The sequence below is a fragment of the Rhinatrema bivittatum genome, chromosome 5 (assembly GCF_901001135.1).
Source record: "Rhinatrema bivittatum chromosome 5, aRhiBiv1.1, whole genome shotgun sequence".
Taxonomy (NCBI): domain Eukaryota; kingdom Metazoa; phylum Chordata; class Amphibia; order Gymnophiona; family Rhinatrematidae; genus Rhinatrema; species Rhinatrema bivittatum.
In genome coordinates, this window is record NC_042619.1 from 360,881,945 (window position 1) to 360,897,863 (window position 15,919).

The 15,919-nt window shown below is 43.3% G+C and overlaps 1 protein-coding gene across 3 annotated transcripts in view; it reads left to right on the top strand.

Annotated features, from left to right (window-relative positions):
- The window catches only part of UGGT2 (UDP-glucose glycoprotein glucosyltransferase 2), a 1,031,439-nt gene that overhangs the window by 619,518 nt on the left and 396,002 nt on the right, over window positions 1–15,919 (top strand). For all 3 annotated transcript variants that reach the window (XM_029604715.1, XM_029604718.1, XM_029604716.1), the window contains exon 22: window positions 15,319–15,450. In XM_029604715.1, coding sequence (XP_029460575.1) covers window positions 15,319–15,450 — 132 coding nt within the window. The remainder of the gene's footprint in view (window positions 1–15,318; window positions 15,451–15,919) is intronic.

Below are 15,919 nucleotides of genomic sequence, written 5' to 3' on the forward strand. Positions count from 1 at the left end.
TACATGAACTGCCTATGATCTCAAGATCTGACATAGTGCAGATAAAACATGAGCAGGCCTGCATACTGATGTCACTTTGAAGTACATGAAGCCAGAAACACTTGCCCACATTCCAGTTCCCAAGCACACCTTATTAAAACATATTTCAAGCACCTGTGTGCCCTGACTTTACATGAATGGACAACCTCCCCCGCACGGGCACCACAAAAAATGGTGCCCAAGGCATCTGGCGAGTCCTCCCACTATCTCATACTTACCTGGACAACAAAGGTCCGGGATTTCCATCACAGCGTTGGCATTTTGGCAGCACAGTGGGGGCAGTGGTGAGGTAGGTCAGCTGGGAATGACACAGCCCCTCTCAATTGGTCCAGTATCAGGTACAATGAGGTCATCTGTATGCGACTCGGCACCAGACCACTCGGTTGAGAGGGCCCTTGTAATGACGTCGCATGGAAGGTGATATAAATCCCTCTGGATACCACAGCACCTCTTCTACCTGGTCCTGCACCGTAGGGTGCCCGTAGTACCTGCCTTGCATATATCCCTCATCACAATATCATTACAAGGAGTATTCTTTATACCAGAGTCACAGGAGCTACAGGGAGTATAGCACTTACTCCCACTGTGAAGTACAGCAACACCATAGTCGCCATCAGCATTAGAACATGAGAAATTGCCATGCTGGGTCACACCAAGGGTCCATCAAGCCCAGCATCCTGTTTCCAACAGAGGCGAAACCAGGCCACAAGAACCTGGCAATTACTGATGCAAATGATAGCAGTGGCTATTCCCTAAGTAAACTTGATTAATAGCAGTTAATTGACTTATCCTCCAATAACTTATCCAAACCTTTTTTTGAACCCAGCTACACTAACTGCACTAACCACATCCTCTGGCAACAAATTCCAGAGCTTAATTGTGCGTTGAGTGAAGACGAATTTTCTCCGATTAGTCTTAAATGTGCTACTTTTAACTTCATGGAATGCCCCCTAGTCCTTCTATTATCCGAAAGTGTAAATAACCGATTCACATCTACTCGTTCAAGACCTCTCATGATCTTAAAGATCTCTATCATATCCCCCCTCAGCCGTCTCTTCTCCAAGCTGAACAGACCTTACCTCTTCAGCCTTTCCTCATAGGGGAGCTGTTCTATCCCCTTTATCATTTTGGTTGTCCTTCTCTGTACCTTTTCCATTGCAACTATATCTTTTTGAGATGGGGTGGCCAGAATTGTACACAGTATTCAAGGTGTGTTCTCACCATAGAGCGATACAGAGGCATTATGACATTTTCCGTGTTATTAACCATTCCCTTCCTAATAATTCCTAACATTCTGTTTGTTTTTTTTTGACTGCTGCAGAACACTGAGCCGACGATTTTAAAGTATTATCCACTATGATACCTAAATCTTTTTCCTGGGTGGTAGTTCCTAATATGGAACCTAACATAGTGTAACTACAGCAAGGGTTGCACTTTTCCACATTAAATTTCATCTGCTATTTGGAAGCCCAATCTTCCAGTCTTGCAAGGTCCTCCTGCAGTGTATAACAATCCGTGATTTAACTACTCTGAATAATTTTGTATCATCCGCAAATTTGATAACCTCACTCGTCGTATTTCTTTCCAGATCGTTTATATGTATATTGAAAAGCACCGGTCCAAGTACAGATCCCTGAGGCACTTTTCCACTGAGAAAATTGACCATTTAATCCTACTCTCTATTTCCTGTCTTTTAACCAGTTTGTAATCCTTTTAATCAGTGGAGCCATAGCACCTGCCATTCAAGGCACATCCAGTATGCGCACATATCACCCACCAGGATAATGAGAGTGAGGGCACCCAGATTTTGTTGTTGATCACGAGTTACAGCATTATGGAAGTCCCGATACCAGCACCCACAGTGTCAGCAGAGCAGAGTGAGTCTACTTCTCTGGTTACAGGTGAGGTGGGTCAATGTAAATTCCATCTTTTTTATTTGGGAAGGGCCTGACATCCAGTTGCAACAATTCTTGGAGTGGATCAATACTGTTGATCAGAATTTGGAATTTACATCACAGATTTCTAAGCATCACATCAATTTCCTGGATGTGGCAATTCGTGCGGAGCATGGGAGATTTTTGACTACAATCCATCGAAAACCCACAGATTGGAATAATTTGTTAAGGTTTTCGAGTCATCATGCCCACAGCTTCAAGATGGGGCTCCCAGTGAGTCAATATTTCAGAGCCAAGCGTATATGTTCCACGAAGGATGAGTTTGAAATCCAAGCTAACATCTTGGCAGGCAGATTTCTTGAACGAGGATATCCCCAGAAAGCGATTACGAGAGCACACAAGAGAGCCAAGTTCAGCGATCGACAAGCTCTCCTCCAGTATAAGCCAAAAAAGGAAGAAACCCGATTAACGTGTGTTTTACGGCAATCCACTGCAGTGGGTATCATTATAGCAGCTATCAAGCGTCACTGGCACGTTCTTTCATTACATAATGTCTTCAAAGAATTACCCATGTTTGCCATGGCCCATGGAAGAAATATCAGAGATAAGACCGTACATGCACAGATTGATACAACAAGTGTTGAAGAGACAGTTGTAGGTCATCAATCGTGTGGCCACTGCAGTTGGTGTGCACAAACCCTCACGGGAATACTATGGGAGGATCCTGTCTCCAAATACAAAGTCTGGAGGAGAAACAACACAGATTGTAATTCAAACAATGTGGTTTACGTGATCATTTGCCCGTGCCCAAAGATCTATATAGGTCGCACTACACGACCCATTAGGATCAGATTGGGTGAACATAAATCTAGGTTCACCACAGCAAAGATGACTGCCCCCATGGTACAACACCTTAAAGATTATGGCCACACTATTGCTGAATTAAAATGGACGGTTTTAGAATATATTAAACCTTCTCCTCGGGGTGGTGACATGGGAGCATTACTTAACTACTGAGAAGCCTTTTGGATTTATACATTAACATCTTCAGCCCCTCAGGGCATGAATGACGAATTAAATTTTAATATTTTGTTGTAATTCAGTAATGCGGGCCAGTTCCACAGAAATTCTGGAGAACGTACAGTGATTTGTGATCTTTTAAGGCAACATATAGCTTTAACATCGAAGAAGTACGTCTTTAATGTATTAGGTCATCAAAGCGGTTTAGCACGATTTAGGAGGACGTTTAAAGCCTCTATAATCTCTTCCGGGTCCGCGCTCCAGATAGAGTAAGCTGCACTGTAGTTCACCATCAGGTCGGCCCCTGACGTCATCAGGGACTGCCTTCCTTCCGTGAAGCTAACCAATCCCGTGAATTCTGCAGGGGCTGTCTTTAACAGGTTAAATCGCTGATAGGCTCTATATGTATCCTCAATATTACTTTTAAATGGGATCAGTTTGAGTTTCAGGGCATTCACCCGGTGGCTTGGAGCGGAGAAGAGCCAACACGATGCGGCGAATGACAAGCAACAATATTCAAAAGGCATGAAGGACAATTTCGTGGCGAGGTCGGAATCCAGTGAGGTTGGTTACATATTGACATCATATTCCCCTGAAGAAAGACCGTTGTCTGAAACATGAACTGTTCATGTCGGGATTGCATTTAAAGGTTAGACACCTACCAACCAACAATTTAGGGAAGTCGGTTATGTACCCACTTTAAAAATACATGTCTAGCCTGGTTCTCAATAATCTGTCTTTTGTGTGACTTTTTTCTTTTGGACAGTCCATTTATCCCACCTTTCCAATTTGACAATACCACCATCCAACTCAAAGACAACGTTAAAGACTTGGGCTTCTGGATTGATAGCGATCTAAACTATAAAATACACATCTCTTCAAAAATAAAAGAAGGATTTCACAAATTACACTTAATCAAACACCTAAAACCTCTGCTTCACCCCCATGATTTCAAAACCGTCCTTCAAACCCTAATCTTCTCTGGTCTGGACTATTGCAACTCTCTACTAATTGGCTTACCTAAATCATCTCTACTAATTGGCTTACCTAAATCATCCCTAAGACCCTTACAACTTCTTCAGAATGCTGCTGCCAGAGTTCTGACGGGTAAAAAAAAATTTGATCATATCTCACCCGTACTCAAGCAATTACAATGGCTCTCAATTGAACAAAGAATTGAATTTAAGATCCTTTCAACTTTACAGAAAGCAATATACAAAGCAGACTACACCGCACTTGATGACATCATTCATATCCAGTACTCTCCACGCACAACAAGATCAACTAGTAAACTACAGCTAGTGATTCCATCACTCCCTCTTGCTAAACTCTCGTCCACCAGAAACAGAGCCATTTCTATCATCGGCCCAAAACTATGGAACTCCTTACCTCAGTTCCTCACCTCCCAAGAAAACCCAAAATCTTTTAAGAAAGAACTAAAAGCCTGGCTACTCTGCCAATCTCATACTGACAGCTTGCACAACAATCTCAAAACTTAATCCCACAGCTTCCCATATTTTGTCATTTATTCCCCCTCTGTCTAATCTTCCTGTTTCCTAAGATATCTAAGTCTATTTTTTCATTATACTTGAACTCAGTCTATTTAATGTACCTATCCTTTGGTACATCTTATCTGGTTTATGCTCAATGTGCTTATCCTTTGGGATATCTTGCCTTGTTCATATGTTTGACATGACAGTTCTCAGATTGTTAATTGTTGTTTTTTCTTCAATGTTCAATAGTTTTATGTAACATGTTGTTATAATTTGTAAACCGGAGTGAAGGCTACTCTGCTCTACCTCGGTATATAAAAAATGCTAAATAAAATAAATAAAATTGAGCCTCCTTTATCATGTTGTTCTTCTTTTCGTTTTAACTATGTAGTTGTATGTACTGTGATACCTCTACTGCTTATTTATAATGATTTGTGGTGGTCTTGCTGTTCCGGGGAGGGAGGGGGGGTGGGATTGTATGCAATGTTTTTGTATTATTGGTCTGTGCTTAGGCTTTCTTTACGTTCTAGCCAGCTGGAAGAACCACAGCGGGCGGAATGTGTTGATCTTTTTCCTTTTTATGCTACGCCTCTAGACTTCGCACAGCAATGCTTGTTACGAGTGTCTTGTAAGTTTATTGTATACATAATGCAAAATGTTACTTCCAGTTATATTTGTATTTGAACATATGCACTACTAAGCAATAAACAAATTATAAAAAAAAAAAAAATACATGTCTAGTTCAGCAGGTCATATTGAATCATTTCGCAAGCAAGATAAATATCTACAGTGCCACGGATGACTCTGAATATTCATTGGGACCTTTACTTTTCACTTATAAAAAAAATATTTTCAAAAAATTGTTCCTTGGAGGTGGTGGTATGGTTGATGAATATAACCAATCATACATTGGTGCGGAGTCGCCTACACCAGTGGTTCTCAACCTTTTTTCTGTCGGGACACACCTGACAGATGGTTCTCACATGCGTGACACACTGACCCATGATTGTCACAGGGCTAGATGTAAAAGTACAGTTTGCATTCACGGGAACCTCCCTGACCCACAATAATGGATGTAAAGCAGAATTATGACATTCCCCATACAACTCACCCTACAAAAAAGATATTCTGGTTCTGGTGTCATCTCAGTAACAGCAACTCAAACTCCTTCTACTTCCAGGCTCAATAGCCCTACTTATGAAAAGACAGCAGTTTACCACCAATGCATGTCCTCTTGAGAAAACACAACAAATAAGACTGATAAAACGCTTACATGCTAGTAAAATATCTCGGTAACAGACACAGAACCGACCTAACATACTCCCAGGATCTGTAGTAATGCACATAAACTAATCCGCACACAGTTACACCTGTATTATGGAATACACTCAAACAGGAGCAACCCTATCTATGAAAAGGCAACACTACAAATATTAAATCAGGCCCTAAAAACCAATACACCTCTTATTAGGAAAACAGAACTAGCAAGCAGTTATAGATCCCCACACAGAAATAATTGTAAAACTATACTAATAAGCAGAATAAATGTTTCACAACAACTATGAACTGAATAACATCCAACAATTAAAAACTATTAAAAATTCTCCAAACACCAATAAAATATTTCAAAAAAAGCAGACACATCACATAATATTAAATAATTAAAATGGCAGTCAATCAAGAAAAATAAACTTAAAAATCCACCTTTACTTACCCCCCTCCAGCAGCTCTCCTACTCCTCTTCCATGCAGGCCGTAGCACACACCAGAAGCAGCAGTAGTGGCTAAGCTCTATACTCATGGTCCTCTTCCTTAGGGCCCATGTCTCTCACACACACACCATACCAGTCATGCCCCCATGACCAGTTTTGTCTCTCACACACCAATCATCTCCCAAACAGTCTTTGACAAACACACCAGTCACCTTCCTGAACAGTTTCTCTCATGCCATACACACACACAGGCTTCCCACTCCCGTGTTCCACTTACATATATGGGCTTCTCACTCTTATAATCACTTTCTCTTTCTCACACACACTCACCAGTCTCTCACTCCCATGCTTGTTCTCTCCACATGCACAGGCTTCTCATTCCCATAATCACTTTCTTTCTCTCACACACATACACAAACACACACACCAGTCACCTGATCTCTCTCAGGCATACACACACACAGGCTTCCCACTTCCATGTTCTCTTTCAGATATACAGGCTTCTCACTCCCATGCTGTGTCTCACACACACACAGGTTTCTTACTCCCATGCTCACTCTTCATATGCACAGGCTTCTCATTCCCATAATCACTTTCTTTCTCTCTCTCACATACACACAAACACACACCAGTCACCTGATCGCTCTCATGCATATACACACACACATAGGCTTCTCACTCTCATGTTCTCTTTCAGATATACAGGCTTCTCACTCCCATGCTGTGTCTCACACACACACAGGTTTCTCACTCCCATGCTCACTCTTCACATGCACAGGCTTCTCATTCCCATAATCACTTTCTTTCTCTCTCACACAAACACACACCAGTCATCTGATCTCTCTCATGCATACACACACACACACAGGCTTCCCACTTCCATGTTCTGTCTTACATATACAGGCTTCTCCCTCCCATGCTGTGTCTCACACACCCAGGTTCTCACTCCCATGCTCACTCTCTTCACATGCACAGGCTTCTCATTCCCATAATCACTTTCTCTCTGTCACACACACACACACCCACACCAGTCTCTCTTTCATTTCCATGCTCGCTCTCCATGTGCACAGGCTTCTCATTCCCTGAATCACATTCTCTCTCTCTCACATTCACATACACACCAGTCACACCGTCACCTTACCAACCAGTCTCTCTCTCATACATGCACACACACACACAGGCTTCCCACTCCCATGCTCTCTCTCACATAATCAGGCTTCTCACTCCCATGCTTTCTTTCACATACACCCCTACAACACCAGGTTTCTTACTCCCATGCTTTCTCACATACCCAGATTTCTCACTTCCATGCTTTTTCTCTCTTTCTCTCTCACACACACACATCAGTCACATCCCTGACTGTCTCACACTCTCACATACACATCAGTCATCTCCTTGAGCAGTCACTTTCATTGTCTCTCACATATACACATACATCAGCTCTCTGACCAGTTTCTCTCAATCACACACATGCTTTCGATCAAATACATTCTCTCACTTACACACTGGCTGGCTCGCTGGCTGCTTCTCTCTCTCTCACTCTCTTCCTCTCCCCCCCCCCCCCCCACCCCCAGCACATATGGTAGCTGCAGCAGCCTCCTGCTCCCGCCCCCGCAGGCCAAGAAAGAAGAATTCCATCGGCTGCGGGAGGCTCAAGCTGCTGTCTCCTTTCCCGATTACCGGCTGCATCGCTTGCTCGGAGACCTATGCTGCTGCTGCCGCTGCTGCTACTTTATCACGCGGCATGGCTCTTTCTCCTTCCTGCGCACCGCACTGTGTATCACTTCCTGTTCCGGGTCACGGGGCGGGGGAGCAGGCGCGGGAAGAAGAAAAGGCCAGCCACGGGTGCCACAGCTTATTTTAGCACTGCTGCCGTTCCCACTGGGCTTGAACGTGCTGATAGCCCAGCGGCAACGGCAGCAGGGAAGAAAGAGCAGAGGGAGAGACCGGGAGCACGCGACACACCAGCACGCGACACACCAGCCGTGCTCCCGGTGCTCCCAGTTTTTGAAAAGTTTTTCTTTGGAAATTATACAGTTCCATGGAGTGTAGGTTGAGTAAGCAAATTTTTGAAGTTTAATAAAGTTTAATAAAGTATTTTATGAATTATCACAAAATATATATTTTGGCAGCGATAGAGCAATATTCTGTTGCTCTTGATTTACGTCTAATTAAATAGGATTGCTGCATACAGTGGTGGTTGTTTTTGAGATTTATTTCGGTTTGTCATAAAAATGATGGCCAGGGCTTTTGACTCTAGGACAAATCCGTGGCTCTTTCAAAGTACCCATACACACAGGGGACTATCAATATGGCCTCAGATTCCCAGCAAAGTATGCTGAAGATTTAATCAGAGAGCATACTCAGCAATCAAGCTCCCACCCCGGTGCAATGGCAGCAGATGTTCCATTGGTTGTTGCGCCATCCTAACAATGAAGCGGCCAATACAGTTCTGAGCGTCTTCAGTGAGGGTTTGTGATCCCCCACATGGATTGCCAACACAGGAGTGAGATCTCGAATGCACTCTCTATTTGCAGGATGGCCAGTGTGACTAGGGAAAAGCTGGCCATGAGATGTAGATGGTGCGGAGCCTCCTATTAATCCACTTTTCCTGTCTCTACTAGCGGTAGTACAAAGAAAAGCCTGGTAAATATAGGCAAATACACAATCTTTCCTTCCTGGAAGGAGTGCTGCTCAGCACAGTATATGTCATTTGAGAGTGTGCTGGAGCAGCTCAGGGCATCCGGGCAGGGGGTTCTCATGGCCAAAACAGATATAAAGTCTGCTTTTTGCCAGTTGCCATTGCACGCTGGCAGATTCTCGCTGCTAGGGTTTCACTTTGAGGGGGCATATTATTTCAATAAGTGTCTGCCATTGGGATGGTCAGTATCTTCACATACTTCGAGACAGTCAGCTCATTCCTTTACTGGGCCATCGGGGAAGTGGATAAAATAAGATCATTGGTACATTACCTAAACGACTTCCTATTTGTAGGAAAAGGGGATACAAACAATTATGCAATGCTTTTTGATGCATTCTGGGAGTTAGCGCGGAGATTCGGCATCCCATTGGCCGACGATAAGTTCCAAAGCACAATGAATGCCTTCACATTCCTTGGGATTGAGTTGGACTCCATTTGCATGGAGTCCAGACTCCTGAGCGACAAACTGTTGTAACTAGCAAATATGGTGTCGAACACTGAGTGTAGCAGGAAAGTCACGCTGTGAGACACATGAAGTCCTTGATAGGAAGCATGGCCTTTGCGCGGTGCAAGTCATCCCGATGGGGAAGATTTTACTGCACTGACTAATTCGAGCCATGGTGGGGCTGGCTCGTGAACACCATCGCATGCGTGTCAGATGCCCCTCAAGGAAGATCTAGTTATCTGACGGAGATTCCTCAAGGACTTCAATGGCATCTTGGTGTGGCTCCCCAAGCCGGTCAGCAGCAGTGACCTGCAGCTGCACTCTAATTCTTCTGGAGCCATTGGATTCAGCATGTACTTTGGGAGGTTATGGGGCGCAGCCTGCTGGCCAGATGAGTGGGTGCGTAGTGGGCTAACCAGGAACATTACATTCTTTGAACTCTTCCCCATCACATATGGGGGAAGGCTTTGAAATATTGCCAGGTAGTCCTCTGGTGCTTCAACGCAGCCGTAGAGCAATCCATTCACAAGCAGACATCCAAGTGCCTCCTGGTGTCAGAGTTGCTGAGGGAATTTGTTTTATGTTGCCTGTGCAGAAATAGTGTAGCGCAAGCGAAGCATGTTCCTGGGCTGTGCAGTGAGATTGAGGACTCTCTTTCTCATTGAAAGTGGTCCATGTTCAGGAGACTGGCACTGCAGGCAGACTCAATCGGACAGGAGGTCCCAGCATGGCTATGGTCCTTTGGAACCAGACAGCATGTGAAATGCTGCGACGATCACTCATTCCATCCATGTGGAATGCCTACGTCCAGAACTACGATAAGGTGACAACATTCCTCTGTGATCATGGTTTGATGCACAGTGAGTTCTGGAGAATCTACTGATCAATTATATAGCGCAGGCAAAACAGTAAGGTCTATCCAGAAACATGGTCGGCTCACACCTCGCGGCTTTGTCATTCTTTATAAAGCTTAAATATGGTAGTGCAGAAGTACAATATTTTGCTATCAAAAGAAAATTGCAGGGCTGGACCAAGGAGGCCATACCCCGCCATGATATGCGGAGGCCACTGACATATGAGCTGCTGCTACGACTCTGGTGCATCTTATCCAAAGTAGCCACGGATGGGTTTGAGCCCACAATGTTCCATGCTGTTTTCTCGTTTGCATTCTTTGGTGCTTTGCACGTTAGCAAGTTCACAGTGCCGTCACATAGGGCTAAAAAATTTAGAGGGCTGCTTTGGTCAGATGTTAGCATCGAAGGGGGTAAGATGTTGTTGCAAAAGACAGTTGAAGATGGATCAAGCAGCGCAAAGGCAGGTTATGATGCTGATGTCAGTCCTAGGTTTAGTGACATGTCCAGTTAAGCTGTGATGAGTTACGTAGCCCTATGCCCAAAGAGGACAATCTGCTTTTAAATGTGCCACATGCTAACTTCATGGAGTGCCCCCTAGTTCTTCTATTATCCGAAAGAGTAAATAACTGATTCACATTTACCCGTTCTAGACCTCTCATGATTTTAAACACCTCTATCACATTCCCCCCCCCCCCCCCCCCCCAGCCGTCTCGCCTCCAAGTTGAATAGTCCTAACCTCTTTAGTCTTTCCTCATAGGGGAGCTGTTCCATCCCCTTTATCATTTTGGTTGCCCTTCTCTGTACTTATTTTATTTAGGCGTTTTATTTATCGTCGTTCCAAAAGAAGATCACAACAGTTTGCAAATTCATTGCAGAAACATAATCTATCCATTATTCCATACATTCTGAGAAACTTATGTTGTAGTCCAAAACAGAAATGTATTGTAAACCACTGACTCTTATGAGGAGAATGGTGTTTAAATCTAAGAAAGTAACCTAAGAATCATGGATTTCTACTACTGTCTATAAATATTTAACTAGAATAAAGAGGAAAGCTGCCCCATGCCTGCATTGCTGATATACAAATTGAGCTTCGCCTTCTCTCTCTGTATTATCCAGTCCACTCTCTACTACCACATATAGCAACTGCCTCTCTCTCTATGTATACTCTCCATACACACTTCCTTGGATATGCTTTTACTACTAGTTTAAAATAGGAGAGGCTGATCCCAAGTTGGTCGATGTTCAGTGGTCACTTGGTCTCTGAGCTTCTGAGGCTGTTTTGTAGTTTTATTCTTTCCCTCCTTTAAGCTTTTAGTTCTATGATGGTTAATGTAAAGGTATAGTGAGAATTTATCCTTCTGAGTCCTCCCTGCCAACCCTGGAAATCTATGGACTATTTTATGACTTATTCACTGGTTGTTCCTTTCTGGAACCTTTGTAGAAAGCAGTAGACTGAATGTGCAGCATGGCATTCATTGCTGAGTTCAGGGATTGAGCATCCCAAACATACCTATTTCAGTTTTGTGCAAAGATGACTGAAGATTTGCAGGGCAAATGTTCTTCCTTCAGTTGTCAATGCTGCAGGAAGGGAGTCTTCCAGCCATAACTTACTGCACAGCAGAATTGTTCTACTTGTGATATGTCTGCATTGGAATCTGAGCTCCAGAAGCTTTATGGCTATACCCCAAATGGAGGGACAATTCTTGATGTGGCTGTTATAGTGGAAATATCTAGAGAAGCAGGCCCGGGGAAGTATGCTTCAGCTGTTTTGATATCTGCCATGCAACCTACATGAAACAGTGTGGAAGGCCGTAACCAGGCTTGAACTTTTGGTTTAGCCTTATTCCATAATTGATTTTCCTGCTCTAAGATATCTAAGTAGGTTGCAATAAAATTCATATCATTCATAGTTCTATGTCAGATTGCATTTATTAATTCTTTTACTCTGTTAAAGAAACTAAGTCAAAAGTTTTTGTACCAGATATAAATTTAAAGGACTCTATTAAACATCTTTCAGAACAAAATTGAGGGTCTAAAGAATTTGATTAGGGAGAATAACATAGATTTTATTCATTTTCCTAAATTGTCCATTATGGTGCTTCTAGATATGCTTAAAAAATATTAGCAGAAGCTTTTCCACCTGTTTCAAAGGTATCTTTTCAAACAGTGTACAATTTCTGAGGACTCTGCTATTTATGAATATTTTTTATATTATCCTATTATTGGAACAAACTCTGGGCCTCATTCACTAAGCCATGTAATTTTACTATGGAGGGGGGGCATTACCATGATATTTGGCCCCTCCCTGGGTGTCATAGTCAGGTAGGCTGGATTCAGGTGTTTCCCTAGCAGGAGCAGTTCAGGGCCTCAAGGCTGTGCAGGACAAGGTCTTCTGCCTGGCCAACCCTCTCCCTCTTGGGTTGAGCGCACAGGTTCTGGGGGCCGGCAGGACTTTCCTGGAATGGGAACGATTAGACTATACTGAGGCTGGAGATGAGGCTAGATCTGAAAATAGGCAGGAGCTGGAGATGAAGGCTGGAACTGGAGGCAAGGCCTGGAGAGGAAGACACAGGGACAGAGGCCTCACAGGGAGGTCTAGGCAGGGTTAGACAAGAACTTGGCAGACTAGACAAGCGAGTGACAGACTGGAAGGCTGGAAAGCCACTAGGCAGGACAAGGAGAGCCTAGGAGGCCCAAGGACTGCAAGGCAAGAAGGTCAAGTGGACCATAGGGCAAGGCAAGGAGGCTGCAGGGCAAGGCTAAAAGACCAAGGAGGCCACAGGGCAATGCAGAGCAAGAAGGCTACAAGTGCCACGCAGTAACAAAGCAGGTGGGTGAAAGCAAAGAGTTGAGGTGACTCACTGATGAGTGCTGGGACATCTGTGAAGGAGGTTCTTATAGACCCAGGCTTGCTAAGTCATGCGGGCATCAAGGAGGGGGCTAGTGCGGGTGTGAGCATGGGTCAGTGAGGGCCCCTGCTGGTGGGATGGCAGCCAGAATCATTACACCGGGAAAATATCACAGTAGCCTCCCTTAAATATTTCGACGAGAGAAAATATCACAGGGAAGGGGCAAAAAATGTGCAATGGCAGCTCACTTCGCCATTGTCTTAAAAAGTCATTCAGTCCATAACACCCCCCTCGCCATACCAGCCAATGTGCCTAAATTCTTCCTTGGGGTTCTGGATATACCTCTGCCTCCCCCCCCCTTTCCCAAACCCCTCCCTTTTAAAACAAATTCTACCCCTCTACTCCAAACACCCCCTCCCATGAGCCATACCTTTTCCACAAAGTGGCTAAATATTGGCACTTTTTTTTACTGGTGGCAGGAATGATTTCGTTGATGGTGGTAAACCTTTTGTCAGCAAGCACAAATTTGTTTAGCCGGCTGTTTTTGGATTTTTGAAAGCATCTGTATTTTTTTTTTTAATTTAAAATAATCTTTGGTAATCACAGCTATTTACATCTCAGAACTGACCTTGTGGATTCCACATTTGAGTATAATTAGTTTCTTGCTCATTCTTTCCTAAGTACATCGCATATGATCATTGATCCTGACTAGGCAGGTAGTTAAGATGATATGATTTTGCGAACAGTTTGGCACTATATGTCAAAAGAAGTATGTTTTACTGCCCATTTTCATCTGTGTGATATATACTGATGAGTTTTTGGTAGCTTGCTGCTCATGTATTAAATGTAAATGATTTTCTTGCATGCTTAACTTTCTTCTTTATTTTTGGCAGCTGAAATTAGACCCTCTACTTATCCCCACACTTCTATACACACTTATCAGCTAGACATTTTGGGGTCTTCTCTTTTTATTTCTGTTGTTTGTTTTGTTTTTTTTAATTTGGGGGGAGAGTGGTGGAAAAATAAATGAATATGCTGCTTATTTAAAAAAAAATATTTGTAGATATCGGGCCTCATTTTCCAATATCGCATTGGTAACGCATTAGGGGGCGTTACCAATGCAAATGAGGCTTCTTTCGTGCAGTGGGAAAACATCGCGTGCGGCGATGTTTTCGCCATTCACGAAAACAGTAGCGCAATTCACGATGTTTTCCCAGTGTGCGATGATTCTTTGGGTGTTTCATCGCAGTGCACGATATTTGCCGGTTTTTGCAATCGAATCATCGCGGTCCACCATAGTTCCAGACAGCCCGTTTCTGGCTCGGGGGGGAGGGAGGGGGGGGGAGGGAGGGAGAGAGAGAGAGAGAGAGAGAGAGAGAGAGAGAGAGAGAGAGAGAGAGAGACTGACTTACTATAGTGCCTATGCCCTAGACAGGTATTTTAACCCCTATGGGAGGGCCACCTACTAACTCGGGGTGGGGATTAGGTATGAGCGTCGGGGGTTGGGGGCCACTTTCGCATTCCACATGAGACCTACGGAAAGAACAGTGGTCTCTAGTGAAGATTTGCTGGCCGTCTGAGTGAGGAAACTCACTCCAAGAGGAGATTTGGGCTACGTTCTCTCCACCTAGCTTGATGGACACTCTACCTGGGCAACAACAAGCTAGGTGGAGAGAACGTAGCCCAAATCTCTCTCTCTCTCTCTCTCTCTCTCTCTCTCCTCTGAAACGGGCTGTCCAGAACTATCGTGGACCGCGATAATCCTTTACTGGCCTGTAGCGCAGTCCGTACCGCAAATTTGAGGGTTGTAGTTATTAGCCGCGATAGCAGCCGCACTAACACTGCGGCTGTTTCGCCGCACACGATAAACTGGTTCCCGCTTTGCATATGCTCCGCCCCGACTCCGCCCCCTGAATACCAAATTACTAATTTGCATTCGCAAATCGCGTTAACAGCTGTTAACGCGATTTGCGAATTTATCGCACGCGGTAAACTGCTTGGAAAATGAGGCCCATCTTGTGTATCAATGCTCTATCTGCAGAGGGTTCTAATAAGCAGCAGAATGGCATTCTACTATATTTCATTTCACAATGATATGAGTGGCTAGGTGGTGGAAATTTCCGAAACTTTAAACACTGCCAACTGAATTATCTAAAGAATGTTCATATTGCTTCTTTAAAGTGTTGCATTGCAGAATACATTTATTGCTATACTTTAAGAATATAATCTCCAATTTTAAAAGTCATTATAGACTCCATATGTGTTTGAAGAGTTTTAAATATCTGTCTGCTTTCTGTTTTTACTGTAGGGGATGGATGATGATGCTTTTGAAAAGAAATATAACACCATAGGGGTGGATATTTTTCACACTTACCAGTTGTTTTGTCGTGAAGTTCTAAAACTTCTCCCTGGGCAAATAGCTATTGTCAGCAATGGGCGTGTAAGTATGTCCTTTTAACATTGTTTTATGTTCTAAACTGAGTAACACTACAGTGAGATATTAAATAGTATCCGTGTAATATGAATCTTTTAAAACAACAATGAATGAATTCTTACAGAAATGCCCCTAAAATGTTAATATAGTCAGTAGCAGTAGAAAAACAAAATATTTTTCCATCTTTTAGATGAATTTTCAAAGGAGTTACGCATGTAAATACAACATATCATAGCAGTTTTCAGAAGCCATTTACCCACTTTATACTTAATATGGATAAAACCTATTTATAATTCAATGACATATATTGTAGCAATTTTCAAAAGCCCACTTACATGGGTAAAGTGCATTTACATTTGTAAAACCTAGTTTTACTTTTGTAAATGCTTTTGAAAATCAGGCCCTTTTTTTTGTTATAGTGTTAATAATCTTTCATCGTAAATGGCATCTCCATTTTATGCTCACTGGTAGAGTT